This window comes from Yamadazyma tenuis, chromosome 2 (genome assembly GCF_029203305.1).
Source record: "Yamadazyma tenuis chromosome 2, complete sequence".
Taxonomy (NCBI): domain Eukaryota; kingdom Fungi; phylum Ascomycota; class Pichiomycetes; order Serinales; family Debaryomycetaceae; genus Yamadazyma; species Yamadazyma tenuis.
In genome coordinates, this window is record NC_089462.1 from 1,028,056 (window position 1) to 1,042,044 (window position 13,989).

The 13,989-nt window shown below is 38.6% G+C and overlaps 5 protein-coding genes across 5 annotated transcripts; 3 read left to right on the forward strand and 2 right to left on the reverse strand. All coding sequences in view use genetic code 12, as the record gives it.

Annotated features, from left to right (window-relative positions):
* Window positions 1–179: 179 nt before the first annotated feature.
* On the forward strand, window positions 180–1,007 carry PSN45_001791 (uncharacterized protein; the record flags this gene model as incomplete). Its single annotated transcript, XM_066157735.1, has 1 exon — window positions 180–1,007. One exon carries the CDS (start codon window positions 180–182, stop codon window positions 1,005–1,007), a length of 828 nt encoding a protein of 275 aa, XP_066013832.1.
* Window positions 1,008–1,025: 18 nt separating this feature from the next.
* On the reverse strand, window positions 1,026–5,138 carry PSN45_001792 (uncharacterized protein; the record flags this gene model as incomplete). Its single annotated transcript, XM_006689601.2, has 1 exon — window positions 1,026–5,138. One exon carries the CDS (start codon window positions 5,136–5,138, stop codon window positions 1,026–1,028), a length of 4,113 nt encoding a protein of 1,370 aa, XP_006689664.1.
* A 1,270-nt stretch (window positions 5,139–6,408) lies between these two features.
* PSN45_001793 (uncharacterized protein) lies at window positions 6,409–8,010 on the forward strand (the record flags this gene model as incomplete). Its single annotated transcript, XM_006690298.1, has 1 exon — window positions 6,409–8,010. One exon carries the CDS (start codon window positions 6,409–6,411, stop codon window positions 8,008–8,010), a length of 1,602 nt encoding a protein of 533 aa, XP_006690361.1.
* A 131-nt stretch (window positions 8,011–8,141) lies between these two features.
* On the reverse strand, window positions 8,142–8,594 carry GRX5 (monothiol glutaredoxin grx5; the record flags this gene model as incomplete). The annotated part of the gene is made up of 1 exon (XM_006689600.1): window positions 8,142–8,594. The coding sequence occupies one exon, from the start codon at window positions 8,592–8,594 to the stop codon at window positions 8,142–8,144; it is 453 nt and encodes a 150-aa protein (XP_006689663.1).
* A 931-nt stretch (window positions 8,595–9,525) lies between these two features.
* Window positions 9,526–13,816, forward strand: PSN45_001795 (uncharacterized protein; the record flags this gene model as incomplete). The annotated part of the gene is made up of 2 exons (XM_066157736.1): window positions 9,526–11,057; window positions 11,491–13,816. 2 exons carry the CDS (start codon window positions 9,526–9,528, stop codon window positions 13,814–13,816), a joined length of 3,858 nt encoding a protein of 1,285 aa, XP_066013833.1.
* Between the last annotated feature and the right edge of the window lie 173 nt (window positions 13,817–13,989).

Genomic DNA, 13,989 nt, shown 5'->3' on the forward strand with positions numbered 1-13,989 from the left:
CTATGACGATTACGGATGATCAGTCATGTAGACTAATGCGTAAGTATTAATATATTATTGTACACATAGACGAAACAGTCTCAAAGCTTCTAAGATGTCAGAGTTGGTTTCCTGGTATCTATAACCTCATTATTATTTATGGGACTTTCAAGTGATGCGAAAATTTTGTGTTACTTCTAATGGTGCAGGTTCCTACAGTTCTTAAGAAAGTGTTTGAGACTTTCCCCGTGGTGGAATATCCTTCACTTCCAAACTCTACACCCATAATACAACAATCTATTGAGCGAAATAGGTTCTATTTCCAAAGGTCCCCTCCATCCGAAAAAGGTGCTTTTACTTTGGGCGTGTTTAATTTATTCAAGTACCAAGACAATTACATCCCAACCGATCCTCTCTCATTGGCGGTCACATTACACCTATGTTCTAAGCATGGCTTGAAATTACCAAATTGCCAAGGTGATTCTGGTGATTCCGGTCACTCAATCATGAAAATGTCTTATTTTGGCTCCCCCAACAGCTTCCTTCCAATATTGATAGAAGACGGTACTTCTCGAGAAATACACCTAGCTTCGGCACTCATCAGTGGCATATGCAAACTGGATGATGTGAAAGAAACTCTTTTGAGTGATTTACTCGATGTGGAGTTATACGATTTGTGGCTTCTTTCTGTCTGGTTTGAGTATGAGAAACTCGATTTAACTGCTTTATTTGGTATTGAAATAGTCTCATTGACCAAATATGAATTGTTTGAAAGTATCCTTACATGGAGAGATTTTAAGGTGAGGTATCCAATACTTAACAGATCCATATATGATGCTAAACTCTCCCATGTTGAAGAACTATTGAGTCTTTTATCAGAGGATTTAAACAACCTAAGCAGAGGTCATTTGATAAAGGTGTACGCATATGTTATTATCGTGGAGAATTTGATGAAATCAACCGAAGCACGGAAAGTAATCCCGTCTAAGCTCTCTTTGAATGCTTCTAACTATATGAATGGCATGTAAATAGGTCTATAATTATCATTATAATTTAAGTCTCTTTGAGACATTAACTAAATCATAATTAGACCATTCTAAAGTACGTTTTGATGCACTAATTTCTAATTTTTGGGCAATTTCTTGTAAATTTAACTTCAAGTTCGTGTGTCCACTGCTGATTTGTTCCAAATAACTTAAGATTCCATTCCTTGTAATTAAGGAAAGAGACCCGTAATTGATATCAGGCAACATGAAAATGGTTTTAAGAATGGTTTTATGAAGACTTTCAACCTTTCCAGGAGTATTCAATAATGTCAAGATCCATTCAAAGAACTGGTTGGTGTTCAAAAGTTGCAAATCATCAGTAGTGATGGTCATGCCAGATATGTACCATTCAATAGTCTTAAGAGACTCACTCTTGATTTTAAAGAACAATGGCATATCTTTGGGGCCAATCCTGGGATGAGAAGTGACGTACTTAAACACCAACTCATAGAGGAAATGGCCTGGGTTGGATAAAATTGGAATCAAGTTGGCATAAAGTGTAAGTTGAACTCCTGTCAATTGAGAACAATTGAACAAATTGGACAAATAGATCTTGAATAAAGTAATGTCCTTGAAACCCTTGTCGTTATCAATATTCTTTATTATGTTACCCACAATGACCTTGCACAATGGACTGTTGAAATTCTTCACCAATATTTCCAATATACTATATTCAATCAAGTTTTTCATATTCACTTGCAAGGTTTCATCTTGAGACTTGAAGAATTCTTCATTGTTGATAGTCAAGAGTAGAAGAAACTCGTAATCATATACAGTTTCCGAATACTCATAATTGACCTTGAAGTAGTTCTTGTTAACGAAATCAACAATTTCTTTGTATTGGCTTGGAACATCCAACGGTTGATAGTTTTTCGAGCAGTTGCTAATAAAGTTCTTATTTAATGAGATCAAATCATTGGAAAACAAAGGTTGTTTACCCACCAAGTCGAAATCACTTTCTTTAAAATCATTGATTTCCCAGTTCCATCTATCAGTCATCCAACTCTTCTGTTGCACGGACTCCATTTTCACAAGAATTTTCTTAATGATCAAATCTTCAAATGCTATGGAACCATTGTACCAGTATATTAAGTTGTTGAGAACACTGTGACTGGCACCCAAATTGAATAAGTTGTAAACAACTAAACTAGACTCAATTCTGGTAAACTGTTTGGATGGGTGTGAGAACTCATTCAAGCAGTTGTTCGGATTGTTCATGAACAATGTTAACATTTTGTCGAAATCAATTCTGGGCTCTGACAAAATGACGCTGTTCATGTAACTGAGAAACTTGGAATTGATATACTTTGAACTCAACAACACTTCCAATTGGGAATTGATGACATTGACAGGTACGCTCACTGGCAAAAGTTTGATATATTGTTCTAGGAAGTCGTAGAACTCATCTGATAATTCGTCTCTTTCCGCAAACTGCTTGGTGATATAAATCATTGAATTTGAAAGCCATTCTTTGTTGTGCACTTTCAATTCATTTAAGACGTTGACAAAGGCAGGACAAAAGGTATCCGAATAATTAGATGCCTTTTGAAGTAAAGAAACCACGATATCTGAGTCAAAGCTCCTGAACGGTAAAGATTTCCATACCAATTGAAGGAATTGGTAGAAGGACAAACCTGTTTCCGACACATTTATGTTTTTGTAGAAGTCAGCTAAACTTTCTGTTGGTAAAAGGGCAGCCCCAATTTTGCACAATTCAATATTAGATAAATCCAACTGGTTCAAGTACTGAATCAGAGAACAATCTAGTTCAATTTCATTCAATAATTCAAGTTTACCTGATACAATGATCTTACCAATGTGTTTTGACACGTTATCAGGTGTCAACAAGAACTTGATTATATCATACTTCTTGTCGTTATTGAACCGAAAAAGCTTTTCAATCTCGATGTTTGGTTTCTGATTTCTTGAAATCAAAAGTTCAAAGTTGACCAACTGAATATCTTCGTTGAATCCTTGGTAATTTAATTGCTCTTCATTAAGAATCCAGCTCAAGGCTGAAAAGCTACTTGTGGACTTCAATTTCTCAAACACATAACTTTTAATCTCTGAGTTGAAGTCAATTTCCAATGGCTTTATCAACTGATTGAAGCACTGCAACTTGAAGTCATCCTCAAAAGCTAGAAGCTTGAAAAAAGATAAGTTGGAGAAGTTCAGAACAAATTCTGAGTTCGATACAGTGTAGTTTTGTAACCTCCCAAATGCATCCACAATATAGTTTTCACTGGTGGATAATTTGATGTTATAAATCACTGACAAAAGTTCAAAATCATTCTTTATGATGCTGGGATCTTCAATGTTTTGGAGAGTTGGGTTACACTTGATACCAAAATGATCAAGTAACATCTTTAATTGATTGAAATCCTCACCTATAATGCAAAGATTGGTAAGAAACTTTTCAAACCATTCTAGACCACTATTGTTGTTCTTCTTGAAGTAAATGGAGAATTGTTCTACCAAAATCTTGACAAAGACATTTGTTTCAATGGGTAAGTCATAATACAGATATGGGTTATTGAGTCTTGTTAACAGCTCATTCAAAGAAGGCAATAATTCTTCTGGGACTTGACTGTAAAGCAATGAGTACATAGGGTTCAATAATGTCACTTTAGGAATCTCAACAAGCTTGTTGATCATATCATGAAAGAATGATGCATTCTTGTCAATGATTGAGAACTTGACTAGTTTCAATATCAAGCTATTTTGCTTGAGGTCAAACTTATTAGATAAGTTTAACTGGATGGATATTATGAAGTTCAATTTGATTAAGTTTAACTTAGTGAAGTTCTCCGTGGCCTCACTTAAAATGGTACTAACGTACTTGTTCAATGAGGTGTTCAAGGAGTTTTGATACTTGGAATATATTTCAAGGATTTTCAACACCATCAAGTTGACGGTTTGAACGTTACTGCTGATGATTAAATCACTCAATTCTGGTAGATTCTTGAATACGCTGTTGATCACCAATTGGTCTTCAATATGATCTAGTTTCTTCAACATCAAATAAATAATCTGCAAGTTAAGCTGGATAATAAGATTTGATTTTGATTTGATACCTTTGGTCAAACTGGCTTTGGACAATGGTTTTAATAAGACGTTTTGTAAATCATATGTGGGTAACTGGAGGATTTTTGTATACAACAAAGTATGACTAAGGTACCAGCTAGTCAAATTAGGATCATGATAACCTCCATTGATCAATAAGCGGTTCATGTATGGATCAATGAGTTTGTAATCTTTGGATAAAATCAAGTGCACCAAATTGACTTTACTGATAGAGTCCAACTTCACAAATGTCAAAAGATTATATAAAACTTTGTTATTGATTCTGAAAGTTTTGTTATTCACAGTCGCCGTGGTATTGGGTGCATCCAAAAATAAGATTCCCGTTTTAGGGTCAACTATTTTCTTGAATAAAGGGAATAATTTAAACTTGTCCATATTGGCTTGTAAGTTAAATAAGCAAGTCTCATTGAAAAGTTTGAGTTTAGTTGATCGCCTAAACGCTGGTTCGTTAAGTATCTTTGCTTCAAGGAATTGCACAAGCAAAGCCACTATTTCGGGAGGATCATTGGCCATATACTTGAAGATATTAATCCATACTTTCAACCCCAAGTAGTTCATTCTGTCAAAATAGTTCATGTGTGTGTTCAAATGAAGCCAGAAACGAATAAAGTTCGACCTTATTGAGTCCTCCTTCAACAATAATCCAGGAAGAATATTGGTGGATATATCAAAGCCATTCAAAAGATCATTCACCAACCTATAGGAAACCATGTCTTGAAGAATCGATAGTGTTGGGATCGTGATGCTGTTTTTCTTTTGATTCAAGCATCTGTAAACCATCTTTATATTGGTAGGATCCACAAACTCAAGGTAGAATTGCTTGATCTGATCATTGTGAATTGATTCAGATGAGATTTTGTTGGTGATGGACCTTAAGTATCCGAGGAAAGTAACCACTTGCGAATGGCTGTTCGTTTTACATGCATGATACCATTGTCCTAGAAGCTTTTTCAAGTCACCTGACTCCGTGAATTTCACAAAAGTCTCTGTGTTCAAGAGAATACTCGGCTCAAATACAGACACACTCATTAATGAAGATGAAAAATAATCGCGATGAGATATCAATTTGAATCAGTTGGTAGCTGAGACAAGAAGATGTTTGTGAGATGCGTGCTTGAATTTGAGGCTAGAGCCTCCTGCATTATTACAACACTACTATAGAGATAAATTGTATGGTAAAAGGAACAGATGGTCGACTATCTAGTAAATAAAGTGCACAAAAATGTCCTTTCTTTCCCTAAAACTGGGCCCACCAACCGCTGGACTAGCCTGGGACCTGCTCTCTACCGTGTACAATCCTACCTGATCAAAAACTCAAATCCATTTCTTCCCTTCTTACATATCAGAACCACGAGGCAGGCTCTTCTTCACGTTCATATCTTTACTATATCATTAGCTTGGTGAAACTGTACATAAGTATTAGTTTAACTTATCGAGATTGCCAATACATTTTGTTTTCTCCAGATAGGAAACATCATAACACAGGATATTCTTATTGACACCTGATTGTACTACCCCGCTCACACAAACGATTCCATTGATACTAGATGATATCGCTAGACGCGGCACTTTGAAAATGCCAAAAGGTTGGCAGAAACCAGTAACCGGTTCGGAAATGATCAAAGAGGGTTAGGTGCTTCTTGTCGAATACAGCAATCTTATGAGTGGATAAGTGGTAGCTCCGGATTTCTCTCCACTAGCAAAAAAAGCACTGGGTTCTTAGAAAGCAGTGCTCATGTTTCCAAGCTGTAACCAAGTGGCCTAGCGTACGCGCAGTCCTAGCATCCTGGGCTGAATTTAGACCGGCGTCTACCACCACCCCGTAGCTGTAGGAAGCCCTGCTAAAGGTCAAGATAAAACCTTACTCTATTCTGCATATACGTCGGGTCTCCGCTTCCCAAGTTGGAGCATGACGTAAACGCGCTTTTCTCGACCCCTCAGGGGGCCGCCTCGACCGACCCTGGCGCTATCAGTGCCCCGGCCGCTCGCCCCACACTCACACTATTTTTGATAAAATGTTAACAAAATGGTGCTTAGCAAAAAAACTCAAGGCTCAAACAGGAAACATAGTGAGACTTCTAAAAATTGTATTAAAAGAATTTGAAAACACACAAGGAGAATTTTTTCCTAGTGAAGTTCAAAATTGACTTACCACCTACGAACTTTGTGAAGCATAGACCTTATAGATCTTTCTGCTATTTCCCATACACGTACCAACCAATAATATTCCATTTTCCATCGTCACTGACATTGTCGTCTTGTTTCAAAGGCTCTATTATAAATACCGCTTGTTGCTACCATGGGGCTTTTACTGTTTAAGAAGAAGAAAGAGTCCCTATTCGATCTCAGTCCCTTTCCCAATTTACCCAAGAACTATAAGCTTTTGAATATGATCGGAGAAGGAGCGTTTTCCACTGTTTATAAGGCTAAGAACCTTACGAATGGTAATCTGTATGCCATAAAGATCATCAATAAATCGAACTTGAATGAAAAGCAACTCGAAAATGTCACCAATGAGATAGATATCATGAGGAATTTGAATCATAAGAACCTTTTGAAATTAATCGAGTTTTACAACTATCACGACTTTTGCTACCTAATCTTGGAGTACTGTAACGGAGGAGAAATTTTTAACAAAATCATTGAATACACCTATTTCAGTGAGGACCTATCCCGGCATGTATTCATCCAATTATTAAAGGCCGTTAATTACTTGCATCAGAACAATGTGGTTCATCGAGATATAAAGCCTGAGAACCTTTTCTTCAATAGAATTAAGCTTTTTAGAAGGTCATCAGAGGAGTACAAAGCCACTTTGCGATCTAGTGACGACGAAACGAAATTAGATGAGGGTGCGTTTATGAAGGGATTGGGTGCCGGTACTATCGGTGTTGTTAAATTAGGGGACTTTGGTCTTGCAAAAAAATTGACCCCATTAATAAGTCAAACTACTCCTACCACCAACACAAGATATATCAACAATTTGAAGACTCCTTGTGGCACTGCTGGGTACACTGCCCCCGAAGTTATTACGGCCAACCAAGATATAGACAAGCAGAACTACTACTCCAAGGCCGTGGATATCTGGTCTTTGGGTTGCTTGTTGTACACAATATTATGTGGCTTCCCTCCATTTTATGACGACGATTCGAGCAAATTGACATTAAAGATTCTAAACGGTGACTACACCTTTTTAAGTCCTTGGTGGGATGAAATCAGTGATGAGGTTAAAGACCTTATTGCTAAAATGTTGGTTATCAACCCCAACAATAGAATCACCATCGATGAAATCTTTAATCATCCCTGGATAAAGGATGAGATTTTTTCACAGGATTACTTTAATATCAATTCCAAGTTTGAAAATAATGACCTTACGGTTTCAAAGACCCCAATAGATAGGGTGGAACACATCGAGCATAGATCAGGTAGTAGCAACTCCGACACGGTGGGTACGTTAGTTTTGGATCCAGATGATCCTCTTTCTGAACAGCCATCCCCTTACAATTTGCCAACTTCAGCTGTGGATATTCCTAAGCCAATTCCTATACCAGCTGCTAGTGGCCATAGCACCAACCCATTATTAAGTCCCAGAGCAACTGCAATTAAATCGGTTTTTAATAATCCGGCAATGAATGAGTTCTCAGGGTTAAAATTCAATAATAAGGCCATATTCAACATTGAAGAAGAACAAAAGGATATTCTCACCAACCTCCACAAACTCATCATCAAGTCTTCCATTCCCAACACCATTTCATCATCGAACTCGGACTCAGATGATGAAGACTACCAAACTCGCCAAAGCTCCATTATCAGCGGAGACCGTTCCAATGAAAAATTCCAGCTTAATATGAATGATCTGAATCTAATTCTGAGAAGAAGATCCACCAAGACATCTCACTAACACTTACTCCTATTGCACGATCATGGTCACTGGCTGATTTGATCTTTCATGTATTATAGAGACTCAATACACAAGGTTTTCGGGTATTAGAACATGAATGTGATTATAAATATATACATAATAAATTTCACCTAACCCCTTTCGGCAGGTTTGATGTCCAACTCACCGTCATCTTCTTCAGGCACTAAGCAATCGGTCTTCTCCAACAATTCGGCCAATTCGCCACTTTGTGCCATACTCATGATAATATCACATCCTCCAATAAACTCCTTGTCCACATATAATTGGGGGATTGTTGGCCAAGAACTAAATTCTTTAATTCCATCTCTTAACTCAGAGTCCTCCAACACGTTATAGGCAGCGAACTTGTTGGGGTCTACCCCTTGTTGACCCAAAATTTGGATTGTTGCTCTGGAGAATCCACACTGCGGGAATTCGGGAGTACCTTTCATGAACAAAACAACCTTGGAGCTGTCGATGGCTTTTTGAATGGCATCCTTGATCTCGTTAGACATAAATCTAGTGTTCACGAACCCATAAGCTCTAGGGGGCGTAGCTATTCTGGAGGTTAAAAGCCTAAACATGACAATGTTAGTAAGCAGCGGTTTTTATTTGATGGAAGTTTTTCGAGTGAGCATCGTGCGATTCAGCCGTTGGCTGCACAAGTTAGACACAACTACAAGGAACATGAAGCTCTGGTTGTTCCTCAAGTTTGATTCCGTCCTAGTAGAGCACTCATAGTTTGAGGCCCTTGGAAGGTTTTGGATAGGTAGCCTGTATTTGCAGCCACTTATTTTTTGGAGGTGGCCGCTTGGTGGCCGCTTGGTGGGCCTACCACGACTGTCGCGCCAGCTGCCGCCCAAAGTGTCCGAGAAACACATATGCCTAAACCGGATACCCCGAGGGCCCGTCACGAGATTGACCTGACTCCGCATTTTAGTGTAGAGTACATCGGAGGATTTTCGCTGTCTAAAATCCTGTCAACCCTATGGTTTAGCTTCCCCTATAAACCCCCAAAGCACTTGAACATGACCACCACTACGTATATTTATGTGGTATACTGAGAGCTTTATTCCCAGCACCTTCTCGGCGTCTCCCCGCTAAAAAGGAGATGTCCGGCATCCTCTCTTCGCCGGTATACTCTGTGTTGTAACCAATTTAATGGTCGCAAACTGCCGGTGCACGCCTCAGCAATATCAAAAGCTTTACCGGTTCAGGTCACTGTTTAAGCCCAATATACAAATTAGTAGATTACACATGATACATAAGAAATAAGTACCAACGTATGTTGGTACTAAAGACCGTCTTCTCCACTTCGGACTTCTCGTAGTATTTTCCTAGTGCGGGATTGACACTTATCTATTTTAAAGAACGCCGTTACCGCTGGTGCGGATTTAACAATAATGACTCCTTTAGCGGGCCTGTACGATTTTCTTTTGCATGAAAACTCCATATAAGAACAATTTCGACGTCCTTTCATTTGTAAGAGATTTATACACCTAAACCTTGTCGTTCATGAGCCTAGAACAAGAATTTAAAGAGGCACCTTTAGCGGCCGAGGATGAAACCAAAAGCAATAACGATGTGAATTCCAACTCATCAGGTTCTGTCACTAAGCCAGCAGATGAAAAATCAAAAGAACAACTTGTACAAGAGCTTGCAGATGAATACGGTATCAACCAAAAGAAGTTGATGTGGAAAGTCGACGTTTGTGTGGTCCCAGGGTTTTGTCTTTTGTACTTCCTCTCATTTTTGGATAGAGTGAATATCTCCAATGCCAGACTTTATGGATTAGAGGAAGATTTGAATATGACAGGAGATCAGTTCAACATCGCTTTGGCTTTGTTTTATGTGCCGTACGTGGCGTTTGAGTTGGTTTCCAACTACTCCCTTAAATTCATCAGACCCCACATATGGTTATCTTCCTGTATCTTTTTGTTTGGTTGTGTGACTATTGGTATGGGCTTTGCCAAAACTTTTGGACAATTAGTGGCTTGCAGAGTATTGATCGGAATGACAGAAGCTGCGACTTTCCCTGGTCTTTTCTATATATTATCGTCGTTTTACGCCAATTTTGAAGCCCAAAGGCGGTTCTCGATATTCTTCTCCTGTACTTGTTTAGCTGGTGGTGCTTCTGGAGCTATTGCTTACAAAATCAATGACTTGAATGGAGTCCATGGTTTGGTCTCTTGGAGATGGATCTTCATAGTCGAAGGAGCTTTCACAGCTGGTCTTGCTTTTGTGTTGTTCCTCATTGTGGCAGACTTCCCAGAAGATGCTAGATTCTTAAAAGCTAATGAAAAGACCTTCCTCAAGAAGAAATTGGCTATCTATTCGGGTGCTGAATCTGGTTACGAAATTACCAACAAAGTCAGCGATGTGGTGAAGTGTTTCAAAGACTACTTGATTTGGTTACCAGCCTTGGCATACTTTGGTTTCATTATTCCATCTTATGGTTACGCTTATTTCAGTGCCACCATTATTAAAGAAATGGGTTACACCGCTGTCTCTGCGAATCAGCATTCCGTATATCCATGGCTTGCTGCTTTTGGATTTTCTGTAATCATTGCTTTCACTTCTGATCACTTGAGAATTAGACTTCCCTTTGTCATCCTATGTCTTGTTGTTGCTATTACTGGTTTGGCAATGGTCTTGGGTGCCACGGATTACCCAAAAGTAAGGTACGGAGGATGTTTCTTGATCGCTAGTGGATTGTATTCTGGTATGCCAGTCTTGGTGTGCTGGAACTCTGTAAATTTCGGAGGACATTTAAGAAAATCTGTGGGTACCGCATGGCAGATTGGATTTGGAAACATCGGTGGTATTATTGCTACATTTATCTTCTTGACCAAGGATGCCCCTGTCTACAGATCTGGTATGGCTGTGTGCATATCATCCGCATGCTTTGCAATTATCTGCTCTACCGCATACTTTTTTGCTGTCAGAAGATTGAACTCAATCAAACAAACAGACACTTACGTCGAAAAGTTTAATGCCTTGAGTGAGAGAGATCAGATTTTGGCCGGAGACAAGAACCCAAACTTTAGGTACTTGTACTAAAAATAATGTTTATGTATGAACAATTAATCTGTAATAAAATAATCTTGTACGTGCGCATTTTGTGAAATTTTAAAATTTAGGAGTAATCTGAGTAGTTGATTCTACTTGCTCTACATCCATGAAAACCAGTGATCCTGTTGACAAAGACCTACGTAATAGGTCCAATTCCTCATTGACTACGAGGCTTCGAAATCGATCTCGATCAAATTCCTTAAAGCCTTCGTATGATGAATCCGGTAGACCCATTCTTACGGAGCTTTCGCTTCCCGTACAAACCCATACCAAAAATTCTATTCATAAAGACACACGTCCAAATAGTCAACAATTCTTGTCTGTGAAAGTTGATTGGCCACATCTGCCCACAGATAACACTGCAGAGTCAATCATAGATCAGGAAATCAAACCTATTAATTCTAATAGGAGTAAGTCACCAGAAGATTCAGGGCTTTTCTCGTCGATATTGAATATTGCCCACAACACCGCAAACCTCATCACCCACAAAGATAAACTGCGGAGCACTGAAATGCACTCTCATGTGAGCCCGGTCCAAGCAAGTGGTGAAGAGACTGACAACTTTTCGTCCTTTAGTAAGAAGTTGGATGCCTTGATCAATGACCAGGAAGATAGTATAGAAGAGTCCAAAAGCATTAACAATATGACCGTTTCCGTGAACGTAAATGGTACCGACCATAGTACAACTCCAGGACTTGCTTCTCAATTATCACCTAATAGTATCCATTTTGCTTCCATAAGAGAAAGTCCGTTAAGCACGTTGGGTAACGGCAACTTATCTTTGAATGATTTCAAGAACTCCAAAAAGGACACCTTGGTTAATACCGTTTCACGTGTAAGTGATAAGGACAAGACTAAGGATAGGGATTTCAAAGGAAGACGTACAAGTGCTACAGTGGCTAGTGATACAGAATCGTTCTCTGCTATTCATGATAATGAAAAGCTTAAAAGAGCCAGTAAAAAACGGAATAAGGAGTTTCATCAAATCTTCAATAAGCTTCCCAAATCGGATAGGTTGATTGATGACTTTTCATGTGCTTTATCGAGAGATATCTTGGTTCAAGGAAGAATGTATTTGAGTGAGCATTACATTTGTTTCAAATCCAACATTTTAGGATGGGTTACTAATCTATTAATTCCACTTCAAGAGGTAATACAAATTGAGAAACGTTCTACCGCTGTGTTGTTCCCCAATGGTATGATCATTAAGACTTTGCATCAAAAATACACTTTTGCAACTTTCCTTTCCAGAGATACTTCGTTTGATCTTTTGACCCGCGTATGGCACCGAGTGTTGTTAGATAAAGAAGAAGGTAAGGTCATCAACAATGATTACACCAGTAGTGTCGAAAGTGATGTGAGTGATTTCAGTGAGGGTGATGATTCAGAAGATGATGTGGATCGCAGCAACCTTGAACTGGACAATGATGAAGTGGCTCGAAGGGGTTCTCTTTCACGAAAGGGTTCCCTTTCACAAAATGGCAATGTTACAGTGGAACCTCTGCTTGGCGAAGATAGTGAAGACGATACCATATCAAGTGGGGAACACTTGGAAAGTCTGACCAATTATAGTGAAGAAGAAGAAAATGCAGAAAATGACACTCCTAATGAGTCTTCTGGAAAGACTTTCAAAGGATTACCTCTAGTTGGGCCTTCAACTCATAGTCCAACTAGTAATGAGTATGTAAAAGGGGGAGGTGATACTTTCATTATTGAGGACGAATTCAAAGCACCTTTGGGGGTTGTTTTTAATTTGTTATTTGGAAAAGATAGCTCTTACTATATTCAGGTATTGAAAAACCAGAATAATATTGATATCCAAGATGATAAGATCACAGGACTTTCCAAGCAAGGTGACGCTAGAGACTATAAGTATGTCAAACCTTTAAAAGGGGCAATTGGACCCAAACAAACAACATGTCTTATCACTGATAAGATTCTCGAGTATAATCTAGAAAAGTTTATTTTGGTTGAACAGGCCACTTCAACTCCCGATGTGCCAAGTGGAAATGCCTTCAAAATCCGTACCAGAATCTACTTAAATTGGGGCGCAAATAATAGCACCAAGATATATGTCATCACCAACATTGAATGGACAGGTAAGTCATGGATCAAGGGCCCAATTGAAAAAGGTAGTATAGACGGACAGAAAGAGTCAATGAAGATATTGGTAGACTCTGTCAATAGCTTCATCAAGAATGGCGGCAGTGGTGGCAAAGAAAGCCCTTCGAAGAAGAGATCCAGGAAGAAATCATTGCAGGCAGAAACCAAAGAACTCAACCAAGAGTCAGCACCAGCTCCAAAAAATACCACATTCTCAGAAAAGTTTACTGATTTGGTGGAAATAGTGGGGTCAGCCGTTCCAATTCCAGGGTTGCCATCTCTCATAACTGGATACATTATCCTATTTTGCACAATGTTCTTATTCATCCAGGTTTACAACAAGATTCTTATGCCTAAACCCCTCCATATTGTTGAAAACTCTATCCTATTCAACAACGAGAAATTCTACCTCATTCCAAGTGTAGACAATCAGTTGAATAATGAAGCCGCCATTAAAAATAGCGAAGTCAATCTCTGGAAGTGGATATATGAAAAGAGTGGTCAAAAGGTTGACAATGTCGTACAACATCAACAAGATACCATTCGGGCATACAAACGTCAAGAGCTACAGGAAATTGTTTCGTTGGCTCAAATGAATATAGATGAACTTACCAATTTACTAAACGAATAAATATTCAAGCACTCGTGGAATAATTTTCAGTAGATAAAAGTCAAAGGTACTTTGCAACCGCACCTGCATTATTTTGAACTCTGAAACAAATTTGCAAAAGCTACGATTTTTAGAATTTCGGTTATCCTTTAAGTTTGCTTTATCATAATATCTTTTTCTACTTTCACTATCAC